Source organism: Pelodiscus sinensis, chromosome 7 (assembly GCF_052426305.1).
Source record: "Pelodiscus sinensis isolate ZL-2025 chromosome 7, ASM5242630v1, whole genome shotgun sequence".
Lineage (NCBI taxonomy): Eukaryota > Metazoa > Chordata > Testudines > Trionychidae > Pelodiscus > Pelodiscus sinensis.
In genome coordinates, this window is record NC_143058.1 from 48113482 (window position 1) to 48141213 (window position 27732).

General features: G+C 43.0%; 1 protein-coding gene across 6 annotated transcripts in view; it reads left to right on the forward strand.

The window, feature by feature from the left end:
- Positions 1–27732, forward strand: part of OSBPL6 (oxysterol binding protein like 6) — a 177847-nt gene that overhangs the window by 55933 nt on the left and 94182 nt on the right. For all 6 annotated transcript variants that reach the window (XM_025182804.3, XM_006119448.5, XM_014571709.4 and 3 more), the window contains one exon: positions 19397–19659. In XM_025182804.3, the coding sequence (XP_025038589.2) occupies positions 19558–19659 (102 nt within the window). In that variant the 5' untranslated portion in view covers positions 19397–19557. The remainder of the gene's footprint in view (positions 1–19396; positions 19660–27732) is intronic.

The window sequence follows — 27732 nt, forward strand, 5'->3', positions numbered from 1 at the left end:
GTCTCCTTAAACTCAGTTATTCCGTCTCTCGATCCAGGAGGTTGGCACACTGCCTTCAGTCTCAAGAATGTGTACTTTTTACATATCTATACGTCCTGTCCACATACAGTTCCTGAGATTGATCCTCAACCACAAACACTAGGGCTGTGTCTACATTGGCACCCCTTTCCGGAAAAGGGATGCTAATGAGACCAGTCGGAATTGCAAATTCCGCGGGGGATTTAAATATCCCCCGCGGCATTTGCATGAACATGGCTGCCGCTTTTTTCCGGCTCGGGGTTTTGCCGGAGAAAAGCGCCAGTCTAGACGGGATCTTGCGGAAAATAAGCCCTTTTCCACAAGATCCCTTATTCCTACTTGAAAGGGCTTATTTTTGCCAGGATGCAACTCAGACCTCTACAAGTATGGCTTGAGTTAGGCTTTTTCCTAGAACACGGTAGCCTGGATTCGGTGCTGACCCTCCCGCTCCTCCACACCTTTGACGGATGATTCAATCAGCAGGAGGTATGCAAATGGGTCCCCTTCCACAGGTCCTAGGCTTTCCAGTTCCAGGTAACAGATGTGTCAGTGCTGGGTTGGGGTGTCCACCTGGGAGACATGCAGACACAGGGCTTCTGGTCTCAGGTTGAACACTTGATCCACGTCAGCATCAAGAAGTTAAGAATGATTTGGCTGTCCTTCTTTCAGGATAGGCAACTCTTATACTGTTTGGCTATGTCTACACTGGGGACTTCTTGTGCAAGAACATCTTGCACAAGGATTCTTGTGCAAGAAGTCTTGCGCAAGAATACACCCACATTGCCATGTGTGAGATGTGCTTTTGTGCCAGAATGCCCATGCAGTGTGGACGCTCTCTTGTGCAAGAAAGCTCCGATGGCCATTTCAGCCATAGGGCTTTCTTGCGCAAGATACCCCTGCTGAGCATCCGTACTGCCCTCTTACGCAAGAGCTCCTGCGCAAGAGGGCTTACACCTGTTAAAAAAGAGCATAGCTCTTGCACAAGAAGCTGTCTCTTACCAAGCACTACTGTAAATCATCTTACGCAAGAGCGGGTGGGCAGTGTGGATGCTTTCCAGAAGAACCGCCGTTCTTGCGCAATAACCCGCCAGTGTAGACATAGCCTTTGGGTAGAACTCGTATTTGTCCTCCCTTGGAAGAAAGCTTCTTATCTTTTCCTCACTTTGCTGGGATAAGGTAGATTAATCTTCTCACAGTTGGTTTTGCATGGTCAACATGCCTCATTATTCTGGGCAATTTTCTACTGAAACTCTTTTTAATAATATCTGCAAAGAGCAGTTAATGATTTGCTATTTGGAATCCTGTCCAGTTAAGAGTCAGACTTAAGTTCACTCTGACTAGTTAATTAGATTACTTTTGAGTTATAAATTTATACTCATTTTTTAAATATACAGAATACAAAATAAAGGCACCATGTAAATTTGAATTGGAAGGCTCACAAAATTAAAATAGAGTAGTGTGTTAGGGTAGGTTAGTGTCTAATGTATTCATGAAATCTTTTTTTTCCTTTAAAAAAGATTGAATTTCATGTATTCAATTCACCTGCTAAATCAAGCTTTCAAAAATCCGGAACATGATATGAGGTGCTGTATTTATCTGATATCTTTTTAATAAATAACAAGTATTGGATTTCTAACAACCTCTACCAAGTTTTTAATATTTGATGATGATTTCCTAACCCAATAACGTGCCTTATTCAGAAGAAGCTCTAATCCTGGACTCAGATCATCAAAGATAAATGGATTTGTTTCTGGATGGTGAAATTAGAGCGGTTATATTGGGATCTATTTAAAACATTCTTTTAAAAATAGGCAGTTTGGAATTTGGCAGTACTTGCATTTCACTGCTGGAAATAAGTCTGAATGCTGCATTTGGGCACATGTGAAAATAAGTTTGGCGTTGTCTGAGTTCTTTATACATTTTCTCCCAAACTACAGAGATGAACACAGTTTCATAGAGTTGGTATCCTTTCTCTGGGAAACAACCAGGACTTGTATGAAACATTTGTTTCAAGTTAAGAATCAGTTTTGGCACTACTGATAGAAATTTACAGATTGTCTGTATTGGCAATCACTAATATGAAACCATGCTATCATTAAACTTCCTCTCTTTTCTGAAGAGATCTGTAGATGAAAAGTGTAATGTTAGTGCTAATGCTGTGGTTGACACTCATTATTATTTTAAGTGCCTCATTAAAATTATATTACAACACAATTATAAAGATTCATCGCATAGTTTGTTATGAGGTAACAATACACCACACTAACATAGGGAAGGTAATCTAAGAGATCTTAATAAGTGATACTAAGAGAAATGAGGAAACACAGTAAACGGGGTCAGGAAATTGTCAGAGCCAGACAAGGAAAAAAGGAAAAACTGGGAAACTGACCATCTTGCTGACAGAGGACTACTCAGAAACAACACACTGCAAGTACGGTTTTATTTTTCTCCAACTGAAGCTGTGTTTTGTTTGGTTCAATCTGAGGAAAGCCCCACTCCTGACTCCCCAGGTTTGGGCCAGAGCAGAGCAATCCTGTGTAAAGTGTGTGCTTGGTTTGATTGAATACAATGGGCTTGTGCTTTTTGGAACCCCCAAATCATCTATCTTTCATTTCCCTATATTCCCCATTGCTAGTGACATTATTCACAGGCTGACAATATGACAAGGAGCACACTCTGGGCTGTTACATGCCAAAAGGAGGAAAACTAATTTCATGCCCACGGAGTGCTACTAATGTAGAATGTCTTTCAATAATGATGATGATTCTTAAGGTACTAGAGTATTAAAGGCCTCCTAAACAGAGGCCTCCTAAATCCTCCTAAACAGAGTTTGGCTTTATGCAAGATTCTCAGCTGTGCATTACTGCCTTGGCTTTCTGTGAAACACCAAAGGCCAACTAAACATAAATGCCCTAGTCCTAGTTATGAAGGATCGGGAATGGGATTTTCTTTGTAATAACTATGCACAAGGTTAAAAAGTGAGGTCTCGGGGTCTGGGAGAATCATGTTTCCTAACACACTAGGAAATACTTGAATGATTCACCCTACAATGATGACATGGTTACTGCAGTGCTAAATTACAGCAATGAAGCCTTTAATTTTGGCAGACTATTTTTGATTATTCTGTAAGTTTGTGTAGCTTTTAATTGCTCACTGTAGGTCCTCCTCCTATTCTTAAACTGTCACTTTTTTAAAGATTTATAAATCCTTGCACAGCATACTCACAGATCATAATAATAATACTAGTAATTTGAAATTTTGAAATTTTGGTTTTTTACCTTTCTCTTTTCGTAGTGTATGAATACGGGATCTGTTTGAGATGCAGTTATGATCAGAATAATAGGTGTATAAATGGGCGATCTATGGTATTGTTAAAGTAACTCAGGTTGCAAAATGACAAGTTGTTATATAGGACTCTGTTCAGCAAAAACTGTACCACACAAGTCACAGCTTGAGCATTCCAGTATGAGCTATTGAGCAGGACACAAACCATTTTGGATGAGATTTGTGAGAGCTTCTTGCAAAAAGCCAATTGTGAGTGAAGCTCATTTCAACTATTTTCTCAAACTGCTGCACACTCTCCTACTGATTCAACAATGCCAAAAATGGGCTTGTTGAGCCACAGAAAGATTTTTTTGATTTGGGAAAGAAGTTTTGCTTTGACCTTTCCTAACACAGCTCTGGAGCCTAGTCCAAGTTGTCAAAAACACAATAATTTTTTTTTAAATGTTTCCTTCTGTAGTCATTGATCATTAATGAGATTTGCCATTCCTTCTTTGGAAATCTCTGTGGCTACGTAGCTTCTGGGTGAACGTAGCATGAGCTCAAAGATAGCCTATTACATATAGCAGGTGGCAAATTTCCATATGTCGCCACTGGGAAAAGGTGAGTAAAAAGACTTCATCTAAATTGAGCACAGAGTGAAAATTTTGAGACAAGCCTGAGTGAAGAAACAAGATTCTCGACCTCCTCCCCCCAGTGCTAGGATTAGGTGCATGTGGGTGTAGGAACAATGGAATCTCCTTTTGCCTCGCAGGCGTGAAAATGTAATAGCTGTTGAATAGAACTGTAGATGATTAATATATAGTGGGAAAGAGAAGGTGAAGTTAGTACACCTATGTGGTGTAAAGGAGCTATGAATTTTTCTGCTCATCCAGTTAGACTTTTAACAGACTAGTGTGTTAGGGAGACCTTAAATGCCCCATGGCCTAGAGAACTCAAAGTAAAAGCTTTGTTTCTCAGTTTCCTTTCTAATTTGAGGAGGACATGCTAGACAGAAGGTGTACACTTTTTCTAATGGTTGTGATTTTTCTCTTCAGATTTTTTCTTGCCTCCCCTGTATTTCCACTGTTCCCTTCTTTCCATATACCCATATTTCTCTCTGCTCTTTGAATCAAGAATGTTTCCATCTGCAGGCAGAATTCAAAGAGGAGGAGTAGGCTTTTATAAAATAAGATCTTTTCAGGATAACGTTAAGATTATAAGAGGTATTAGAGGTGAAGCTTAGTGTATAATACAACTCTAGTCTTTAGGACACTGGGTACGTCTACACAGCAGCGTTATTTTGGAATAACGGACATTATTCTGAAATAACTTTGCGAGCGTCTACACAACAAGCCCATTATTTTGAAATAATTTTGAAATACCATATTTTCCGGCGTATAAGGCGACTGGGCGTATAAGACGACCCCCTAATTTTCTAGTTAAAAGATAGGTTTTCGTCTTATACTCGCCGTATAAGACTACCCCCCCTTAAGAGGCCAACCGGCAGCGCCCCAGCAGACCGTCTCCAGCAGACCAGGGACACCGGGAGCAAAGCCGGGGAGGCGGAGGGGTCCCGCGCCTCTGAGGCTTTGCTTTGGCAAAGCCGGGGAGGCGCGGGACCCCGCCACGGCTGCGGCTTTGCTCCCGTGCCCCTGGTCTGCTGGGGACCGTCTCCAGCAGACCAGGGACACCGGGAGCAAAGCCTCTGAGGATGCCGGCAGCGGGACAGCCATGGCGCGTCTGGGCTGCCCCACTGCCGGCTTCCCCCGAGGCTTTGCAAAGCCGCGGAGGGGCTCGGGCAGCGGGACAGCCGCAGCGCGCCTGGGCTGCTCCGCTGCCGGAGCCCCTCCGCGGCTTTGCTCCGCGGCTTCCTGGTCTACAGACCAGGGAGACGTGGAGCAGCTTTTCTCGCCCCCGGAGTACACGGGCGGCGGGACTGCGAGGTCCCTCAGTCTGTGTCCTCCAGGGCGAGAAAAGCCCCGTTCGTACCTGCAAGTCGGGGACTGCCTGTATACCCGGCGTATAAGACGACCCCCGATTTTTGGGGGATGTTTTTTAGCATAAAAAGCCGTCTTATACGCTGGAAAATACGGTAATGGGCTGCTTATTCCGGATTCTGTAAACCTCATTCTAAGAGGAATAACGCCTATTCCGAACTAGATATTTCGGAATAGTGCGTGTGTAGACAGGATGGCTGAGTTATTTTGAAACAAGGGGCCTCCCCAAAATCCCACAGATGCCCTGCTGGCCACTCTGTCCACACTCATCACAACTCTATAGCTTCCCCTTCCCCTGCAGCTCTTAAAGCTGCAGGCAGAAGGGAAAGGGCTGGTGCAGAGTTTCCCAGCCTATGGGTTGGGACCCAAATATGGGTCGCCATTACAGCAGAGCCTTCAGTTGCTGTGTGGATCTTGAAGAGGGAGAACTGGGTCCTTGGCAAGATGAGCAGTAAGACTAGGGACAGCTCACTGCAGAGAGCTCACAAGACAGAACTGATCCTAGATGGGCTCTGGCTGTGTGTACTCTGGAACAGGATGCCAATGCATGTGATTTAGCTGGAGGCCTGAGTCACTGAAGACTCACTGAGAGAGAGCCATCGGTTGGTGGGTTTTCCTGAGAGGCAGGTGCCACCTGTTGTTAGACCAAAAAACAAAAGCAGGCTCCCATCCAACCAAGAAAGGGCCCACCAAGAAAGACCTGTGTTCTAAGCGTGATCAGCCAGAGAAAGAGGGCTGTAGCAAAAGGTGGGAGTTGACCCTCTTGGGGCCCTTGCTCCACAACCTGTTTGATATATGAACATATGATAAACAACTGTGTGAATATTTTAAGAAATAACTTTCCATTTACTAGACATTAGATTATATCTAAAATATATTATTAAAGCCTGTTTCTTTCCTTTCTATGCTCAAAGCATAATAATCTATAAAATAGTCCTTTGAACAATATACAAATTATCCACAACTAGAATATCCCAGAGATAAGACCATTCCCATAGAGAAGGTACCTGGAGGCATTTTCATTTTAGTGCGATAACATGATTAGCACTCATTAACAGCTGAGATCACAGTTCCTAATATAATGCAACTTCTGCTGAATTTATGAATAGGTCTAGTAGATAACTAGCTGATACTCATGGGAAATTTGGTTTTGGGTTTTATTTTTTACACTGTTTTATTGCTTATACAAATAAGCTTTTATAAATTAACACACAAATATATTGAGAAAACCAATACTTATTTCACAATTCATGTGAGATTTAGTGTTATGTAATCAGATGGATAACATGGTAAAAAAAAAAATCCACATTTTCCTTTTTGATGCATGTCAGCAGGAGTAGCCCTTTGTCCAGAAAACATGTCCAGGGTTTGTTCTTGATTTATTTAATCAGGAAACAGTTCTTGATTCAAGGAATTTACTAAGTTCTGTATCCATCTTAATTCCTAATAGACCTTTTTTGGGATCCTGTGGAAATTACATTTTTAATTTATTTCATATTGTAAACTATTTGGGAAAGTGCTATTTATTCTAATAGAGTGCATAGCATGTTTTGAATGCTTTCTTCTTATCCAGAAATTATAGTTCTTCTATTATTGAGATATCTGCTCTCATTATTGTCTCTGAAAAGTACAAATTAAGATATTACCCATAATAATTAAGTCCTTTATGCTCTTGTAACTAACTACACCAATTTTAAATTACTAGATTGTACCTATAGCTGCTTCTTGTACAGGGCGAGAACTAGTAGCAAGCAAAATATCAGTAATTTGTTGCAATCAGAATGTGTAACAAATGACCACAGTGTACTACTCCTTTGTTTTATTACACATTATATCATAATTAATGGAGATACGTGGATTTTTACTATAAAACCTGTTCCAGATGATGTTTTCACACTTTGAATTCACCCTTGCAAACTCTCACAATATTTGTTGATTTTCTTAAAGGCCCAGCTCCTGAAATAGTGAGATAATGTGAGAATCCCCTTTTTAAAAGAGCCAGTTTGCTGCCAGAGAAAAGATGGGACATGTGACTGGAGTGCATCCTCAAGGCTTAAATAGCCAGAAGACCGATGAAAAGAACTCAAAATTCATTATTGTTTAAAAAAATCTCATTAATGTAAACTAATGTCGTGATATTTTGGGGATTGATAGTACTGTGAAATAAACCATTAAAAATGGGAAATGTATGGTATAATATAATAAGGAACATCCTTTTCTCTCAACAGGGTTTGTTAGCAGGGTTTAAAATCCTGGACCTTTGTATTCTTGACCTAGACTTTTAATGCTTCATCATTTGATAAAAATACTGAATAGCTTTGAGCCAATAGTTGAGCTCTGAAGGGGCCCACTAGAAAAACATCCACTTAATGATGATTTCCCATTTATAATTACATAGTGAGACCTAGAAGACAGTTTTTAGTCCATTTAATGTGTGCCACATTGATTTTGTATCATTTTAGTTTCATAATAAAATTTACTGTAGTAGATGTTGATGTAATTAGGAAAGAACATATTCAGTCAAGTGATGAAGTTTGCCAAAACCACAAAATTGGAGGGAATAGTAATAAAATAAAAGGAATAGTAATAAAATCCAGAATGACTTGGTTCACAGAAGGACATAGGTTTACATTTCCTTCTCACTCTCCCGTAGATTAATATAATTTCTATGAACTTTTTCTGGAGCCCTTGCTTAAAGGGAAGTTACAGTCTTCATTGTGGATCAGTAGTCTACTTCATTTAAAAGGAGCAATATTCACAGCCTTTAGGGTTCTAACTCATCCTCATCTTGAGTTGTCTTAACTGGTGTGAACTCAGGAGTATGATATGTAAAGGCTAAACCGGTTAACCAGTCACCCAGTAAGCATGAGCAACCCCTGCCCATGGTGCAGCATGGTGGGTCCTGCCCAGCCCAGCTGGAGCAGCCCCCCCCCCATCCCTGGCACAGTGCAGTGGGCCCAGCGTGGCCGGAACAGCCTGCGGAACAGTGGGCTCCCCGCCCATGTTGCGCCACAGGCAGGTGGCTGCTCTGGCCCAGCTGGGCCTGCCACATTGCGCTGTGGCCAGGGGACTGCTTCAGGGTTAACTAGTTAAATGTAGTATTGAACCAATTAACTTTTTAAATGTTAATTAACATTCCTTCTCAGGAGAGCAGTCACATGGGAGCAGGCTTTAGCAGAGCTGGTTGAAAAATGTGGTTTATTTTCCCTGAAAAATTTCAAAGAAAATGAAATCTTCATTCATTTTTATACAGTATCTTTTGGGTGTGGGTTTAGCGGATTGGTTTGTTTGGTTTTGTTCATTGAAAACCAGAACACTTCCATTTTTTAAAATAAAAGCTCAAGAAATTATAATGGAATCATTTTGTCAAAAAGCTGTTTTTTGTCACAAAAATCAACCATCTCCAGATTTTATATTTAACTGGAAGCACTCTCCATGTGGAAATTTTTTCTGTTATAGTGTCATAGAATAATAATGGGCTGTATTTAAAAGTTTTAAAAACATGGCCCTCCTCTGTGTGCTTACCTTTTGTTTCTCATAGCATGCTATGCTGCCTTCATGCAGCATGGGTACATGAGCTGCTACTACAATATGACACGTTTCCACACAGCTGAAACCTGTGACTCCATAATATCCTGTAACTACAGCAGCTGAAGTGAGGAGCAACCACAAATAAGTCCTAGGGTCCCTTCTGCTATTGAGTCCATCCTCCGAGAATGAAAATGAGCTAAAGGTTCATTTTCAAATGACCAGTTAAGCTGAATGCACTGGAACTCCATTAATTACCGTGTATGCTTCAGGGATTCTGGAAGGGCAGAAAATTATACTTAATCATGTAGGCAAGCAGAAAATAGGAAAGGCAGATGTTGTACTGACCTTTCCTCAGAATCTGATTATTTGGTGTTTGACCTCCATCATGCATCTGAGGTCATTATTGAGGACATCAGTCTTAGTTATGGATTTTAAAGCAGAATTAATTTCCTTTTTTAGTGTTTTGGAATACTTATGAACCAGGACTGAAAAACAAAGTGCTAGTCATTGCTCTAGAAAACATATTGGCTGTGTCTAGACTTTCCATTAAAAGTATTTCTGCAAAAGAGTGTCTAGATTGGCACGGATGCTTTTGCGCAAAAGCATCCATTCCCAGTATAGACGCGCTTTTGCGCAAGAAAGCTCCAATGGCCGTTTTAACCATCGGGCTGTCTTGCGCAAAAAATTAAGGTGCCTGTCTACATTGGCCCTCTTGCGCAAGTATTCTTGCGCAAGAGGGCTTATCCCTGAGCAGGAGCGTCAAAGTATTTGCGCAAGAAGTACCGAATTCTTACATTAGAACGTCAGTGCTCTTGCGCAAATTCAAACGGCCAGTGTAGACAGCTGGCAAGTTTTTGCGCAAAATCTTGCCAGTCTAGACTTACCCACTGAGTGTCAAGTGTTTTGGGAGTATAGGAGTTGTCAGTCAACACCAATTCAATAAAATCCAGTAGAAGCAGAGTAAACCTCACTACTTTCCACTGACGATTATGAGATGTGTTTTTGAAAAACTGAATTTTGTGTTTTAGGGTACGTCTACACTGCACGCTTCTTTCGAAATAAGCTATTCCGGAAGAAATACTCTGAAATAGCTTATTTTGAAATACCACGTCTACATTACAGGGGAGCCTCAAAATTAGTCTGAGGCAGGCTTCCCTAATGTGGACGTGTAGAGCCCCAGGAGGCACTGGGGAGTAATTACTTTGAATGGCTCTGAGGAGGAGTTATTTCAAAATAGCTGCAGTGGAGCATCCACAGTACTGCTATTCCGAAAAGGCATTATTCCTCATGGAACGAGGTTTACAGAAGTCAGAATAAGCCATCAGTTATTTCAAAATAATGAATTGCTGGGTAGATACTTGCATGGTTATTCTGAAATAACATCTGTTATTTTAAAATAACTGTGCTGTGTAGATGCACCCTTTGGGTATGTCTACACTACAGCACTAATTCGAACTAACTTAGTTTGAATTAGTTAATTCGAACTAAGCTAATTCGAATTAGTGCATCTAGACCTAAAAACTAATTCGAATTAGCGTTGTTAATTCGAACTAGCATGTCCACATTGAGTGGACCCTGAACCGAAGTCAAGGCTGGCCGGAACCAGTGCTGGCAGGGCTTCAGATTAGGACTTAGAGTGTGGAGCTGCTGCCTCAGGCTTGCCAAGGGCTGTACTTAAAGGGACCTGACCCCCACCCCAGACAGACAGTTCTCACGGTTCCCTGCTTGCTTGTCTACCTCGATGAGGGGACAGCAAAGCAGTCCTGTCTTGGAGTGCCTAAGTGCCCACACTCGGCACATCACAGCACTCTGCCATCAGCCCGGCTGCACTTGCCGCAGGCTGCCATCCGGGGGTGTCAATCGGGGGGCTGTTAGGATCCAGGAGGCCCTGAAGGAGAGCTTCCACCCGAGGAACCCGCAGAGTCACCCCAGTCCTCCCCATCGAGGACTTGTGCCCCATTCCTCCCTCACCTCCTTCCACTTACCCTTCCCTACCCCCCCTTTCTGATGTAAAAAATAAAGGACACGTGTTCAAAAATAGAAACTCTCTTTATTTAACAAAACTGAGGGGGGGAGGATTAACCTCTGGAGAGACTGGGAAAAGGAGGTGGGAGGGAGAAAAGAGAGGGTGGGAGAGGGGAGGTGGAAACCTGAGAGGAGGGAGCTGGAAGGGGGAAGCCAGGGAAAGAAGGAGGAGGGAAAGTATAAAACTATGGTACACCATATCTTCATTACCGTGTACATATGTGGTCTCCTCACCTCAAAAATGATATTTTGGCCTTGGAAAGGGTTGAGAAAAGAACTACAATGATTAAGGGTTTGGAACAGGTCCCATATGAAGAGAGGCTAAAGAGACTGGGATTTTCAGCTTAGAAAAGAGGAGACTGAGGGGGGATATGATAGAGGTCTATAAAATCATGAGTGGCGTGGAGAGGGTGAATAAAGAAAAGTTCATTAGTTCCCATAATAGAAGGACTAGAGGACACCACATGAAATGAATGGACAGCAGGTTTAAAGCTAATAAGCGAAAGTTCTTCTTCACATAGCACAAAGTCAACCTGTGGAACTCCTTGCCATGGGAGGCTGTGAAGGCTAGAACCATAACAGAGTTTTAAGAGAAGTTAGATAAATTCATGGAGGTTGGGTCCATGGAGTGCTATTAGCCAGGGGGTAGGAACGGTGTCCCTGGCCTCTGTTTGTGGAAGGCTGGAGATAGATGGCATGAGACAAATTGCTTGGTCATTGTCTCCGATCCATCCCCTCCAGGGTACCTCGTGCTGGCCGCTCTCAGCGGACAGGCTACTCGGTTAGATGGACCTTTGGTCTGACCCAGTACGGCCTTTCTTATGTTCTAAGCTCAGGGTCAGGGGTCTCACTGGACCAAGTTGATTTTCCTGCAAACCTGCTCCTGGGTTTGCATGTGGCCAGGCTGGCAGCTATCGTGCCCTCGATGGCCACATTCCTGTGCCTAGTGCGGAGATCATGGACATTGGAGTCCACCCCCAAACCTCGATGAGGTCCACGATCTCCGCACTCGACCAAGCGGGCGCCCGCCTCTTGCAGCCCCGGTCAGGCTCCTAGGAGCTGCCAGCCTTGTCCTGGGAAGAGGCGGAGGGCTGGGTGGCAGCGGGTGGCTGGCTCATTGCGTGCCAGGTGCAGGGTCTGCTGGCTGGGTGCTGGCAGGCTTGCAACTGGCACAAGCACTGTAGCCAGATCGTGCCCCTTTAAGGGCTCCAGGGCCAGGAGGGGGGCAGAAAAGTTTCCCTGGTTTGGCCCAGAGTGGCCACCAGGGCAAGCTGGGAAGGGCTAGCCTCCAACTAGTTTGAATTAAGTGGCTACAGAGCCCTTAATTCGAACGACTTAATTCGAACTAGGTGTTAGTCCTCGTAGAATGAGGTTTACTGAGTTCGAATTAAGCATTCTGCTAGTTCGAATTAAGTTCGAACTAGCGGTTTGTATGTATAGACGCTATGAAAGTTAATTCGAACTAACGGCTGTTAGTTCAAATTAACTTTGTAGTGTAGACATACCCTTAGAGACTAAGAAAACCAGCACACTTGAAATCAACTGCATTAATAAATAATTCTTTATCCATTTATTGGAAGAAATAGAAACAAACTATAATTATTTGGATAATCTTCCATTAATCTACTAGTCTTCTTTGAAGGGGTCAACAATCATGTGAACAAAGGGGATCCAGTGGTATAATATACTTAGATTTCCAAAAAGCCTTTGACAAAGTCCCTCAACAAATGCTCTTAAGTAAAGTAAGTTGTCATGGGAATGGGTGAAAGAGGGGATCACTTGATGATTATCCCTTTTGTTTGTTCCTTTTGGGGCACCCAGCATCGGCCGCTGTTGGAAGACAGGATACTGGGCTAGATGGACCTTTGGTCTGACCCAGTATGGCTGGTCTTATGTTATGTTCTGATGTTGTGGTAGAAACACAATATACCCAGGGGTGAACCTTAAATGCTAATGTTGCTGATCATGAGTTAGTTTCTATGAAGTGATTGAGTTCCTGTTTTATAACACAGACAAATCACTTATTTCCCATAAGCAGGTTATTAAATTTTATTAGATTACCTGTATTTTGCTACATTAGTGAGATGTGTTTCTTGTATTTCTGTATTTGCAACATCTACAATCCATTGTTATGGGCTGCAACAAAAGCAGTGTTATGAGTTTGCTGATCTTTTTCCATGAAGTAATGTGGGCAGAAATTTTCAATAAAATATGCAGTATGCTTTACAGAAAAAGGATTCACCCCTCCCCCCCGAATTGTGGTGTACAGTTTTGGCTTTTGTTCTATACATCCACAGAACATATCTCTCTTGTCTATCATCCCTCTCCAAGTACAGAACTTCTCCTTTTGGGAGAACGATCGGTAGAAATGCGGAAGTAGAAGTATTTCACATTTTAGAAAAACACTCCCATTTTTAAACTTCATTTTTGTCTAGAGACCCACTACCACACTGTAAACTATATGGCTAAATTACTCCTACACTGCATAGATATTAATCCGCATAGAGACTCTTCTGGGCAACTGTGCAGAGCAGCACAAATTTTATCATGTGAGATTGGATTTTATTTGGAGTTGTCCTTTTGTTGTTGTTGTTGTTGTTCTTGTAGGTGAAAACCCTGCACCTCTTATAACATTTGGCTCTAGTTATGTACTGGTACTTTCTCATCACTATTATTAATAATTGTTTTGGCACAGGAATAATATTGATCTTGCTCCTCCTAAGGGGAGCATACCTGGACTAGGCTCCATGCCCTTGGAATACTCTCTGAGGGTAGAGATGACTTTTCCTAACCAATGTCAAAGAGTTTGTTCATGGCTGTCCAGTCTAGAGTGTGAGTGATTTGGATGCCTGCCCTCATTTCCATTCGTAGTAGAGGAATTGCTAAAAGTGCCCAGCTTCCAACAGTTAATAAAAATAATTTGGGGAATACACCAATTAATCAGAGGTCTGTTCTTATTTGGTTGCTGGGGAACACCAGGTTCTTTCAGAAGACTATCCTACTTCAGGGTATCAAATGCATTTTGACTGTTTCTCTGGCTCTGTGGAGTCTATCCCATTCCTTGAGGTCTGTGATCATCAGATTCCTCTCTCAGAATCCTCATTGCCAATGACTGTTACTACTTACAATTGTGGTTTTAAGGTGGGAGACCCATCCACTAAGGAGAGCTAGTCTGTTCTCCAGCTCCAGATGCATTTTCAGGAAGCATCTAATCAATAAGAAAGATAGCATGGAGTTTGCTCATTTCACTTCAGGTGATACAGGCTTCTTTTTATTTCACTTTTCCTGGGATGGACATGTGACTTCTTCTGAAAATCTTTTCCTTCTTTCCCACACTGCTCTTCCTCTTGTCCCTCACATCTATCTTTCCCTCCATTTGTGTCTGCCAGTTTCATATTTTTTCCAATGTTTTTCTTTTGTGTATTGCCTAATATTGGCTCCCTCATTTATGTACTGCCATCAGTATGAACATCCTCTTACTAATCGAAATGTTATCCCAAAACACCCTTCAAGCCTTTTCTCTAGTACAAATAGTGGACCTCTTCTGAATCAAATTTTAGAATGTATCTATAGCTGCATATGAATTTCATGTATTTTTAATAAAAATTGATCAAAATAAATTGAAATAATCCCTTCCCAGTCAGTTTATGAGGTAGAGAATTTATTTTTAGTAAATCAATATTTCATTCTTTATTTTATACTTCTTCATAATTGTTCTGTCTATACCTTTCCTAAGAAATTATTTCAAGAATGTTGATTCATGTGCGTTCTTCTAATCCAGTTAACAATTGGAGATAAATCAGTAAGTAGCTCTCAGCACTTACAGATCTTTCAGACTGTTTAATGCAATATCGACACAAAAGTCAACTGCTTCAGAGCTCAGCCTGAGATTAACCATTCACTATGACTCATCTGCTTTAATTAACGTTGTTTCAGTTAGTAGACAGCTGAAGGCAGGACTAATAGGCTCACAAAGTGGTATTGATACTGCAGAACCATAGGGCAAAGTCTTTAGAATTCTCACATGAGAAATTGTGGAAGGCATGATTGTCATTATATTTCCTTCATTTCTCAAAACACAGATTTAATCCTTTGATACATGGAATGATGGAAGTAGGAAGTGATTAAGTTTTTATGTATCAGTGTCTTAATCCTAGTTAATATTTGATCTTAAGCACCAAGAAAAGTATACACGAAAAAGTGGGAAATTATAGCTGAGAGAGTGGATTGTAGCAAAGTAAACAGCACTTCCACACAGCTCCCACTGTCCTGGACTGGTGCAAAGAGAGTTTCCCCTTTTGCTGTAACCAGTAGCTACATCTGATATGGTCTCAATATCAAATTTAAATTAGGAAAGGGATACACATACGAAAGTTCCAAATATTAGAGGAAGAGGCCAACCGCAGGTTACTGAATTCAGTTTAACATAGTGTATCCCATGTGGTGAGATATTGACAAATGTTTGGCTGCTTGTGTGTTCCCTCTGTGTGCTGCACTAGCCCTGTGCAACGTAGCTAGCATGACAGACCTTGAGCAAATCGCCCAATGACCTCAAGAGCCTTTAAGGGACAAAGGCCAGGTTTATTGTTGATGAAGCAAAGTTATAGCACCTGGCAGACTCTGCGAAGATACTAAGACATGTATGCTCATGACAGTGGATTCAGCTCAGTCAGTGGCAGGATTGTCTACTACCCCCTAGACTTGCCAAAGGTACTCCCTCTGAGAAACATCTTTATACATTAATACAAACAAATTATGTATTGCCTCTGATGTATTAGGATGCCACCCTCTGATGTACTAGAGCACCACTCATTACTTGTACGTGTTTGATCAAAACATCTCTATCCATCATATTGTCACCCTGACCATTTCCTTAAGGTGCATCAGTGTTTTCCTGTCATCATTGGGGAATGCATTTGATATCGAAGTGCTCTGATACCATCTGTGGGGTTTATATACTTATGTATATATTTGTCTGCCTAGAAGCACTTAGGAATGCATATTTCTGCAGTATTCACCCTGTTCTTGCCAGCTTCTGTGAGCAGGGTCTGCCTCTTGCTCACAACTTAATTTTCCTTTATATCATCAACGTTTTGACTGCAAAAAACCCTCGCCATTCACGGCGGATGTGTTCTCTCATCCACTGCGAATGGTGAAATTTGTGAATACTGGGAGTTGAGGCTCCCAACCCCTGCAGTGAGCTCCCTGTGACTCCCAAGCTCATGGTGGGAAACTCACCACAGCTGCCAGGAGCCGTGGGGAACTCACTGTGGGGGAGCTCAGTGGGCCCTGTGGGGCAAGGAAGCTGGCAGGGATGCTGGTGGCAGGAGAGTTGGCAGCCCTGCTGTGGCTGCAAGCCCAGCTGGGCTGGTGGCAGGAAGAGCCAGAAATGACCTCCCCTCATCCGGCAAAATCCTTCCTTCAGAACCAGTCAGGTCCCAAGGGTGCCAAACCAGGGAGCTTCAACCTGTAGAAAGCCAGCTTCAATTTTAGCTATGGAGAGACTAAGAACTCATTGCATTTGGAGTTTTGTTGTTTTAGTTTAACTCTCTTAATATGCTGTAAGGGGAATATGATGCTTTATTTTTCAGGCAGAATTTAGGAAATAATTATTGAAGGGTAGTGGATCTGAACTGCACACAACATAGGAAAGCTCAAAGCTGGTACACTGTTCCGGAGATTTTTTCATTACTTTCTAAAATACAAGCTGTTGATCATAGCATAGGTGTTGACTCTGAGTTTTCAGGGACTCAAGCACCTAAGGAAAAAGTAGTGGGTGTTCAGCACCCACTAGCCACCACTTTTTGGAGGCAGTGCTGAAGAACTGTTTGGCAGCAAGGGAGGGCTCATGTGGGAGGGTGGAGAGCAGTGAGTCGTGGATGAGTGGGGGCCTTTGGGGGCAGATAGGGGTAGAAAGAGGCAAAGCAAGCTTGGGGTCTTAGGGGAACAGGGGTGGGGCTACAGGCAGAGCAGGAATGGAGCATCCCTTGAGAAAAATAAAAGTTAGCTCGTTGTGTTAATAGTTTCTCCTGTTCTTAGAGCTGCCTATTTTTCAGTCATGTTTCTCTATTTGTTTCATTCATGGGTGCTAAAAATATTTAATTTTGTTAACACTTGTAATATTTACTGAAGTATCACCCTTGAGCAGATACTAATGCACAGTTATGTTATAAAATGTACCAACTGGAAAGTTCTGTTTATAAGCTATATTGTGTGTGAATCACTGTTTACATTTGCATTAAGCAGTTTGGTGTAATTTCATGAAGATATACTTTTAGATAAGCAATATGTAAGCAATAAACTGGGCTGCGTTTGCAGTCAGTGATTTAATAAGTTTAATAAATGTGGTTGTCTCAGCTCTGTCTCTCGAGTGAATTTGTTCTTATCATAAAAGCACTTGTCTACACTGCCACTTTACTGCACTGTAAGTTTCTTGCTCAGGGCTGTGAAAATACACACAGACACCCCCGAGCATAGCAAGTTACGGCGCTGTAAAGTGCCAGTGTAAAAAGGCTTCCAGCACTGGTGTAGCTAGGACAGGAAAAGTGAGTAGTCCCCTGCTTTCAGATGAGCAAGCAATGATATGGGGAGGGCATGGGAAGGATGGAGGGCCCTGGGGAGGATGGGCAGGAAGAATCAGGAATGCAGGAGGAATCTGGTGCTCAGGAACATGGGGACCAGCCTCCCTCAACCTTTTTACTACTCAGAAGGCACCAGGGGCACACAGAATGTGGGGTGCATCCATTGAGTGGAGGGGTCCCCATCAAGGCTTAAGCTCTGCCTTCTCCTCTTGACCCCAGTTTGGCCCTGTCCTGTTTTGGCCAAGCACTAGCCCTACCCAGATGTGCTCCCATAAAGCATACCCCATGCAGAGCTAGCACTGGGGCTGAATGACGAGTGAGGCAGTAGCATATAGCACCAGCAGGAGGAGGGCACACCTGGGCTGATGGACACCATGCCAGAGCTGGAAGTCCCAGCTTGTGCATTTGGGGGGGCCCCACCTCTGGCCCTAATTTGTGTGGTTCTAGATGCTAAGTATGTGGACTGTGGCCCACTCAGACCCACCTGTAGCTACACTCCTGGCTCCCAGTGCTGTTAGCTACTCCTTTCCTGGAGGTGGATTACCTATAGTGCTGGGAGAGCTCTCTGGTGCCGTGTGTTAAAGCTCTGTTATGGTCGTGCTTTAAACTTGTAAGTGTCGACAAAGCCTTAGTCTGGTTCAAATGTCATTATTTATTTCTTTATTTTATTTAAAACTTTGGACTTGACTAGAAAGCACTTCCCAATAGCTCAGGACAAGTGACCATTGGTAAAACTGTTCTTGTGTGCTACGTGCTAGCACTGAGTTGGTTCTAACAACAGTGCATAGTCTTCCTGAATACGTTAAGGACTGGATGCACTCTTAAGTGTCAGATCTCTGTCTTACCCTACGAATCCTACATACAATTTTTTCTTAATAATTAACTCAGTAGAGATCAGCTATGTTGAAACCCATTTGATTTTCATTTACCTGAAAGCTAGTATGCTAAAAATAATGTAAGTGACTTTTATCGTTCATGGCTGAAAACGTTGTCTTTTAGCTATTTTAAGACTGCACTTGTACAGTTCAGTGAACTGGGATTATCATTTTTGCTTTCTGCTGTGTCAAATCTTTAAAAAGTGCAGCAGTTTTAAACATTAAAATTGATTTTTTTATTTGAATTATATAGTTCTTGCAATACCAATGTTGATATAAATCTCTGCAGCACATACTTATGTATTGTAATTGTGCAATATGAAAACGTTGTTAAAATGGTCTGGCAGTCTTTGGGATACTAATGTGAATGAGAGAAGCCCAGTTTGAGTGTGGCTTTATTACTTTTTCCTCTAATACAAGGGCGAAAGAGGCTACGACCGTCATAGAGATCCATTTGTTTCTTGTAGAAACAGTACTACAGGCTGATACACAAAAGTGTATATGTCTGGTTTTTTTTTTTAATGAGGAAGGTGCTTTATTTGTTTGTCAGTGTGGAGTCATGAGGCATACCTGGGAGGTCGACAAATGCCTTTGATGTCGACCGCGGAGCGTCCAGACTAGCGCGCTGAGCTGACAAACAGCTGATTGGCTCAGCGCGACAGCCATTTAAATTTAAATGAAGCAGTGATTTTTTAAATCACCGTTTCATTTTCCTATGTCGGGTAGTCCAATCTACATGCCTCTGTCACCAGAGGCATGTAGTTTAGATGTACCCAAAGAGTCTTGCTCTACAGGATGAAGTCACCAGCATGGATAGAGCTTGTTGAAGTAAGGGTCAGGCATTTGTATGTGAGTTCATGCAGGAAAGTCTTAACATGGGGTAAAACCTCATGTTCTGAAATCCAAGGGACAAATGTTTCCAGCTGACTAGAAAGCAAGCAAGCCTAGGTAAATATTTGTGAGAGCTGTTATGTGTATTGATGAAACCATATGATAAAACAACTTAGAGTTCTGTCAGTGCAAATACAATGATTCTGTTTGTTTGCTTACAGATGTGTAATGAAACTCTCCTTTTTTTCCCTCTCCCATTTTTGTTTTAACTAAGGTGAAGTTTGGATGTCTTTTGAATTCATCTCCTCCTTTCCAGAAGATAAATTGTGAAATTGAATAATGTGGAAAATCCTTCCCCTTTTCTATTTGTGAGTTTGAGAAGAGATTGGCATGGTCTTCACAGCACAAGATCATCACTAGAAATTAGCTGCAACTATGAGTTCAGAGGAGAAGGGTGTATCTCCTGCTCACAGAACATCCACTCCCTCGCATAAAAGTGCCTCCTCTTCACTATCATCTCAGAGGGACATTAGGCAGGTAAGGAAAAGATTCTAGAGAATTGACTTTCCTCTGTAACTTGTGACATTTGGTGGATTTATTAAGACATTCTTCCTCTTAGTAGCAAAGTAGTTAAACCCTTTTGATAAAAGAGTTGGCATTTCACTGCAGGTAAAATGTGTAAATGTCTCAGCCAGTTCCTTATTCCTTTTGTTCTGTAACTTGGAAAAGACATTGATTTGGAAGCTATTTGGGGAAAATAAACTCCAAACCCATGACGTAGATGCAGGGTAGTACGTAAGAGGGATAGATTTATGGAGACATGGTTAAGGAATCATTCTTCCTTTAGTTCTGGGAGGCATTTTTCTTAGGGGTGTTAACCTGTGAATGCATAAATGTTTGCTGCATATTGTATATGAATATTTAACTACAGACTAACTACAGATCAAGGTTCCCTCTATGCTGTGCTGCAGCATGGCCCAAAGCTGCTTAATCATCCCTGCCTAGCCAGGGGCTCAGGGCTCCATGCGTGCCTAGCTGGGGGAAGGACACTTCTCCCTCCATGACAGTAGCACCTCCCAGTAGCTGCTTTCCCAAAGCAGGGAATCTCTCCTGTCCAGTAGGGAAGGGACTGAACCTCTGGCTGGGTAGGGAGAATTAAGCAGCTATGGTGCTGTGCTGCTATGCAGCTTCGAGGAAACCTTGCTACAGACATAATAAGAACTAGAAAAAATACTGATCTTCTGAAGAAAAGTATGAAATATATTTTCATGTTTTATCATTGCAGTTGCTTCTTAGGTGAGTTCAAATTAGAACTTTCAACTAATGAGAAAACTTGCTCATTTCAAATAGGAAAGGACAGCTGTGTCCATTTAAGATCTTGGGCAAAATATTCCCCCTTCTAACTTACCATACCTCCATGTAGGTTAAGAATCATGCTATCTTCAGTTTAAAACATTAGCTGTTGTAAGGTCATACTGTATGCTCCTGCAGTTGAATCCAAAGAAAGGTAACAAGACTTCGGGAAACTCTACTATGTTCTCCTTACAGAGTCTTTCAAATGTTTTCTTTAGGTAGGCAGTTTTATAGTAACATGGAAACAGACTTGGAAACAATGTTTGGAGATCATTTAAAAATAGATCAGTCTAATCCAGCTAGGTTTTATTATGTCCTTCATCACGATAACTGATAGAGTACATGAGCCAAACACGTTTAAAATGATTCTTAATGTTAGGCTGCTAATTCCATTTTTAAGCACGTAAATATGTAGCATGAAGTTTAAAAATGTTGAGCACTCAAAGGCTGCACTGTACTGAACACTTTTAAAAATTAAGTGCTTAAATATGGTCTGAGCATCCTGATTTTAAGCATCCTCTTTTGAAAATATCAGCATGATATTTAAAACGCAGTATAATGGTATGGGAGAGAAATCCATCAGAGTATGAATGATTTGTGAGTGATTAATTTTGCAGTGATCCTGTGCTAAATCATATGGTAGCCACTGAAGGTGTTAGTGTACACAAGAAAATAAACACCATGTATGTTTTTCCTATTATACAAAAATTTAGAAGAGATAATAAATCTCTACATTTTTGTCCAATGTTTCCATTAAGATTGCAGTTTTAATTTGAATTTCTTACTCGTTGCTTTGTTTGTGTAGTTTTTTACCTATCATGAAAATTAATAAAGAAAAAAATAGAAAAAAACTATTCCTTGCCATGAGAGGCCTTGAAAATGTTGTGCTGCTGCCTTTTTAGACTTTTGATAAATCATTTTTGGTGGTGGCAGTTGGGTAAATAGTGGTTCCCTCAATGTGTGGAAATGCTGAGTGGTATGATTGTATGTGGTGCCAGTATAGATTTCATTGTCACTGTGAGGATAACATTTGATATTTCTGGACTGTGAATGATTGAAATCCTCCTGTCATACAATTCCTGTCAAAGTCAAACTAGCAATTATGGAACAGTTTTCCAGTAAATTATGGTGCAAGAAACGGAATAAGTGTGAAGACAACTATGACAAATCATTTCAAAGAGGGTGGAAAATTTCCTGTGTATAATAATGCGGGCGTTTTAATGTAGGTGGTTTATTTGTGCAACATACATCATCTAAACATCGTTATCAGAAAAAAGCTCTGACATTGCCACTCCACAACTAAATAATGGATAAACAGTGTCTGCTCTAGCCAGCAGTGAAAGAGAAGCTGGGTTCAGATTTTAGTCAAAGTGGAGATTTCACCATCATTCAGTTGTAGCTCAACGTTGCTAATATACACTGATGAGCAGGGGACCTATTACAAATTAGGGTCAACATATAGCATTTAGCTATTCACTGATGACAGGGTTGTTGTGAAGTCCTACCTAGCAACCAACAGGGAGCTCTTCTGGATAGTGCCATGTAGGGATGTGAACTGTTAACCAGTTTCCTGGCTCCCCGGGAGCAGCCTCCCACCAGTGGCTGGAGGTTGGGGTTGGGAGCTAGCTCCGTGTGGTTGGCAGCTGGAGTGGGGAGTGGGTAGCCAATCCCAGACATGGGGCTGGGAGCGGGAGCCCTGTGGGCTGGGGGTTCCCTGCCCAGACTACTGCTTAGTCAGTTAACCTGTTAAATGGTAGGTTAACCTAAAGTTTATCCGGTTAACTGATTCACCAGGATTTTACATCCCTAGTGCAATGTGTTTCCCTTGATGCAGCTCTCTATTTTGAGAGGTGGTGCTGTGCTGGTGGGGATGGGGGAGACATAAGCCCTTGTTAACTCCACTTCTTTTGAGGCACCAGACCATCCCAAAGATGCACCAGGAGTGCTATCTATGCTGTGCGGTGAACATAACAACTGCAGTTGTGACTGGCCCTTCTGTGGGCCTCACAAATAAGGAAAGCTTTTGTCCTCACTTCACAATTAACTCTCAGGACCATGGCTATCTCCTTCAGCCTAACCTCACATTGCTGCACCTCATGGCATGGATGGGTGAGGTTTTTGCGTTGGGCGACGGATTGCAGCATCTCCCTGACAAAGGCCCCGATCCAATAGATCCTAGGTTACCTGCTTTATTTGAAAGACCAGAGGTTGGCACATTCCTCTCTCAAGATGTACTTTGCAGCTATTTCCACCTTTCATACCCTGGTGCTGGGACACATGGTCTTCTCCCATGTGTGATATGACATGCAGGTTTCTCAAGGGTCTGGAGTGTCTTTTTCCTTAGGTCAGAACCCTGGTCCCTCCTTGGGACTTGAACCTGGGCCTGTGTAGGCTTATTGCTGACCATGTACTCTTGGTCGCATTTGTCCTGGAATGTAGCCTTCCTTGTGGTGATAACATTGGTTAGACAAGTATCTGAACTTCAAGTCTTGACCTCGGAACCAATGTATAGGGTTTTGCAAAAGGACAAGGCTCCTCTCCGTCCATATCTGATCTTTCTACTGAAAGTGATGTCAGCCTTCCATTTGGGTCAAGGCATTTTTCCTACTGATTCTCTGTTGCAAGCCCCTCTGTTCTGATGATGAGGGTTAGGGTTAGGATTCTTTGGACATGTGGTGGGCCCTGGCCTTTTACCTGGAGAGAACTAGGCCATTCCGAAAATCCACCCGGTTGTTCTCCCTATGGCTGAGTGAATGAGGGGTCGGCCGATCTATACCCAGAGAATTTTAAACTGGATCACTTTATGTATATGTTCTTGCTACGAGCTGGTTGGTGTTCCCTGCCACTGATTGTGCAGGCGTACACAACAGGGCTGCAGGCTTCATCAACAGCATTCAGGACTCACATCCCTATCTAGGACATCCGTCAGGTGGCTACATGGTTGTCAGTGCATCTTTTTGTTGGCAAGAAGGAACTGAGGGTAGGGAGAGTGCACGGCTCCTTTTATACTGTGTCAGGGAGGTATCACTCCAGGGGTATGCCTAGACTACATGGCTCCGTTGATGGAGCCATGTAGATGAGTTTATTAGACATAGGGAAATGAAGCATGAATACAAAGATTAAGGGAGGACTGCAGAAGACGCAGGCCCCATTTAAGTCAGTTCTGCTGATATTACTAAAATGCAATATTTACCCAATTTCCACCAATAGGACAGCACTTTTAATGAGCAATGACAGTCCAGGAATTTAATTATTAAAACGCATATCAACAGAAGATCATTATATTGACTATATGTTTTGTTTTGCTTCACAATTTTAACAAATCAAGCAAAAACTGCCAATACTGTACTGGAATTTTCTGGAGTGTAAGTACAATCAATGTGAAGATTGTGTTTGCAAACTAGCGAATGGAACATATCTTGTTGAGTATGGTAACCCGTCCAGTAAGGAATGTATCTTTGTTTTTCATGATTTGCTGTCAGGTGGATACAAGTCTTTGAACTCAGGATGACTAGATTCATGGTGCCATTGCAGGTTTTTTTTCTTTAACACAGCGATAGTCTTTTGACAAAGAAGACACGTTGGTTTTCCATTGATCTCTGCAAAAGCGAATTCCATCTCCCAAACAGGTTGAAAACCCTGTGTTCATCCATCAAACATCTCTTCTTTGTTGCCATTTTTAATGCTTCTAATTAAAAAGAAAAATTGTATACTGGTGTTTTGGGTGTTTAACTTGAAGCTTCAGGTTGTGCGTTTCTTGGAGTGATTTTACTGTAAAAAGACAAATTTCCAAGCCGGAGCGCTCCGACCTGCAGCAGGAGGGGAGCTGGGAAAGTCAGGCCAGACACGAGAGGCAAAAAAAGACAGGTGCTCAGGAGCCCTGTCCTGGATACCCAACAGGGCTGATGTCCCCACACAGGAGTCCGTCGCTTAGTGCAGGACAGACGCAGGGCTGCCTGGCCGCAGCGCCGGACCCAAATGTGGCCAGTGTGAGCCAGTCAGCACCTCTTGGGCTCTGCTCAAAAGGCTAAGCAGCCAGAACTTCACACAATGCCCTGGTACTCCCAGCATCATCTTCTTGGGGGCTAGAAACGCCGATACCTTGAACCCCTCTGTTCCAGCCAGCCCGTCCTTTTGCGTCTTTCAATGCTCAACCCGCCTGAGAGACACCTTGCCGTTGTGGAATGTGTTCACGGTGGAAGCCATGTTCAAAGGATCCTACCCGCAGGCCGTGTGTTGAGCCCCATGTAAACACAAACTGCACCGCGGGCAGGGGCGGATATAGGGCAGGGCGAGCGGGGCGGCCACCCCGGGCCCCACGCTTCAAGAAGCCCCGCGCATGCGCTGCGTCAAAGGGGGGGGCCCTGCAAAATTGTGCTGCCCTGGGCCCTGCAAAATCGTCATCTGCCCCTGACCGCGGGCCACAAACAAATGGGCTGCTGTTGAGTAGCCCTGATCTAGTTTGTGTGGTTGGAAGAGGTGTATTGTAGATAGAGTGACTGTGAGTGATGATTAAGTTTTTATCCAGCAAAGGACTTAAACATATGCTTAACATAAAGCATGTAAGAAATCCTATTGAACATCAAAAGGATACTGACATGCTTAAGTGCTTTACTCAAATGGGGGAAGAATAGGAAAGCAGATTGCAATTTAGGTTAGAATGTGGTAGCACTTCTCTGAATAGTGAAGATAAGAGAGCTCTTTGAGGCACAAATGGAAGAGGAGAATGCCCAGTTGAAGGAGGGTTAATGGAGAATGAGGTGTCCAGTCTGAAGGCAGGACTGGATTCACCTGTCGTTTTAATTTGTCACGCTTCCCACTTGTCACTTGTGTTGGATCTAGCTAGCATAAGAAATCACACATTCAAAATAGACAATGTGAGTCATCAGTACTTTGCATGTGGATCAACACTTGAAAGAGTTCTTTCACAAGCCATAGAGAGAGTCATGTAGTAAACTGTGCTTTCCATATGTCCCACTGGATAATGAGCTCCAGTTTTTCACAAATGTCTTGCCAGGTGCCACCTAGTACTGTATGAATGAGTTTACATTGTGCAGGAGGAGAAGTAGGATGTGATTACAGGTGGAGTGAATTGGTAGAGCTAGGTAGAAAGTGGTAGGTATTGACATATGGGTTGGGGACATATGGCAACAAATGAATAGTAGAGGGAAGTGATTAGGTAAGAGAGAACTGAGTGGCTCAGATGTTTAGTGCAACAAGGAAACAAGTGGAAGCTGGCTTTCAGAGAAAAAAGTAATAACTGATAAGACTGATTGTTGCTGGCAGTTAGGGATATAAAATCCAGTTTAAAAAGTTAACCTGTTCAGTGTTGAGTTGAACTGGTTAACTAGGATCCCACGGGTCGAGGAGCGGAGGACGTTCCAGCCCAATTGGGTGGAACAGCCTCCTGCCTGCGGTGCGGTGGGCCCAGCCAGGCTGGAGTAGCTCCCACCCACCTTGCAGCGTTGTGGACCCAGTCGGGCCCTCCACGCCTTGGGCTGCTCTGGCCCAGTCAGGCAGACCCCACTGAAATGTGGGCAGGGGCTGTTCCGGCCGGGGCTTGTGCACTTTGGGTGGGGAGCTGCTCCAGCCTGGTCTGGCTGGAGTGTCTCCTGTTTACAGCACGGTGGGACCAGCTGGGCTCAAGCAGCCCCCCTCCCACATTGTATCACGGGTATGAGGCTGCTTCAGCCCAACTAGGCCACTAGTTAACTACTTACTGGGTAACCAGTTAATCAGTTAACCATTTACTTCCCTGCTGGCAGTGAGAGAGAGCAGAAAAGGAGTTGGACTTTGTGACCTTTGGAATGGATAGGAATGCTGATAGGGATATAACTAGTATAGAATGTTAGCTGATTTGTTACTGATTTTTCCAGTTGTCTTGCCGTTTAATAAACTTTTTCAGTGTGGCTATTCTAAGAAATAGTTATGAATTCATTTTATCTGCCTTCCACATTTTCTTGGGGAACACTACTATATATCTTTCCTGTTAATTTGATGGTTGAGTTTCTGTTGTGATTTCTGCAACCTGTTTACAGAGGCTTTGGATTCTAATTAGAAATACAGTAAAACTCCATTGGTCCGGCATTCAATGCTCTGACACTCCTGATGGTCTGGCACCATCAGAAACCCGGAAGTGCTCTGGCTGCCAGACAATTGGAACTGCTCTGCGCCCGGCTTCCCCGATTCAGCTGCTGCTGAAACTGACCAGCAGCTGAATCAGGGAAGCCGGGGGCAGAGCAGCTGGGGTGCTGCCGGGTTGGTCCCGTAGTGCTGCCCCTCGGTGCTGCGGGACCAACCCGGCAGCACACCAGCTGCTCTGCCCCAGGTGTCCCAGATTCAGCTGCTGCTGAAATTGACCAGCAGTGGCTGAATTGGGGACGCCTGGGGCAGAGCTGGACTATCGGAAGGGGGAGCCTTGAGGAGTCTGGGGTGGGGTGGGGAGGATGCTACCCCAGACTCCTCATAGCCCCCCCTTCTGATAGTCTGGCATATTTGATAATCCGGCACCCCCCGAGTCCTAAAGCTGCTGGATTATCGGAAGTTTACTGTAGTATGTTCTGTGTTTTGTTTTACTGCATTTTATTTCCCTTCCAGAAGACTTGGAATACCAGTGTGTACCAGACCCTGCATATGTCTAGGGTAATGTTTTGTGTTATATTGAGATGAGTAAAATTCTTAACTTACTATCAATCACAAAAAGAGATGCAGGTACAGAGGACACTTCTTGTGAATTTGTTATAGATTTCTGCCTCCTAAGAAGTGGCAATGTAAACTGTTTGGCCTTTATGTTATTTACCTATTTATAAAGAGTGCCTTAAGAGCAGTGTAAATCACAGGAGATTACAAAGCTATACAAAGTATTATTTTCTACGTGAAGGGGAGGTCTGCCTGAAATCCTTTAAAAAACGGGATTGTGCCTGGGGCAGAGGAAATGCATGTAGCCTTTCCCCCTCACCCGGGCTCGCAGCTATTCAAATAGGGCCCTGCTGCAGCTGCTTTTCTCAGAGGCAGGGGGTAGGGTGGGCAGGCCAGGAGCCTGCCAGAGGCTCCCCGCTGCGTCAATAGGCTGGATGTGGCCAGTTGGCGTGGGCCATATTTTGCCCAGTTCTATTCTAAGTGCTAGGTATTATTTATTACGGTGACATATAGTTCTCTTGAAAAATTTTCTTTTGTCTGCTCTGTAATGCTAATAAAGATGAGGCGCTGTCAGAGTGTGTCTGCACAACACCTAAACTCGAAATAATGGCATATCTT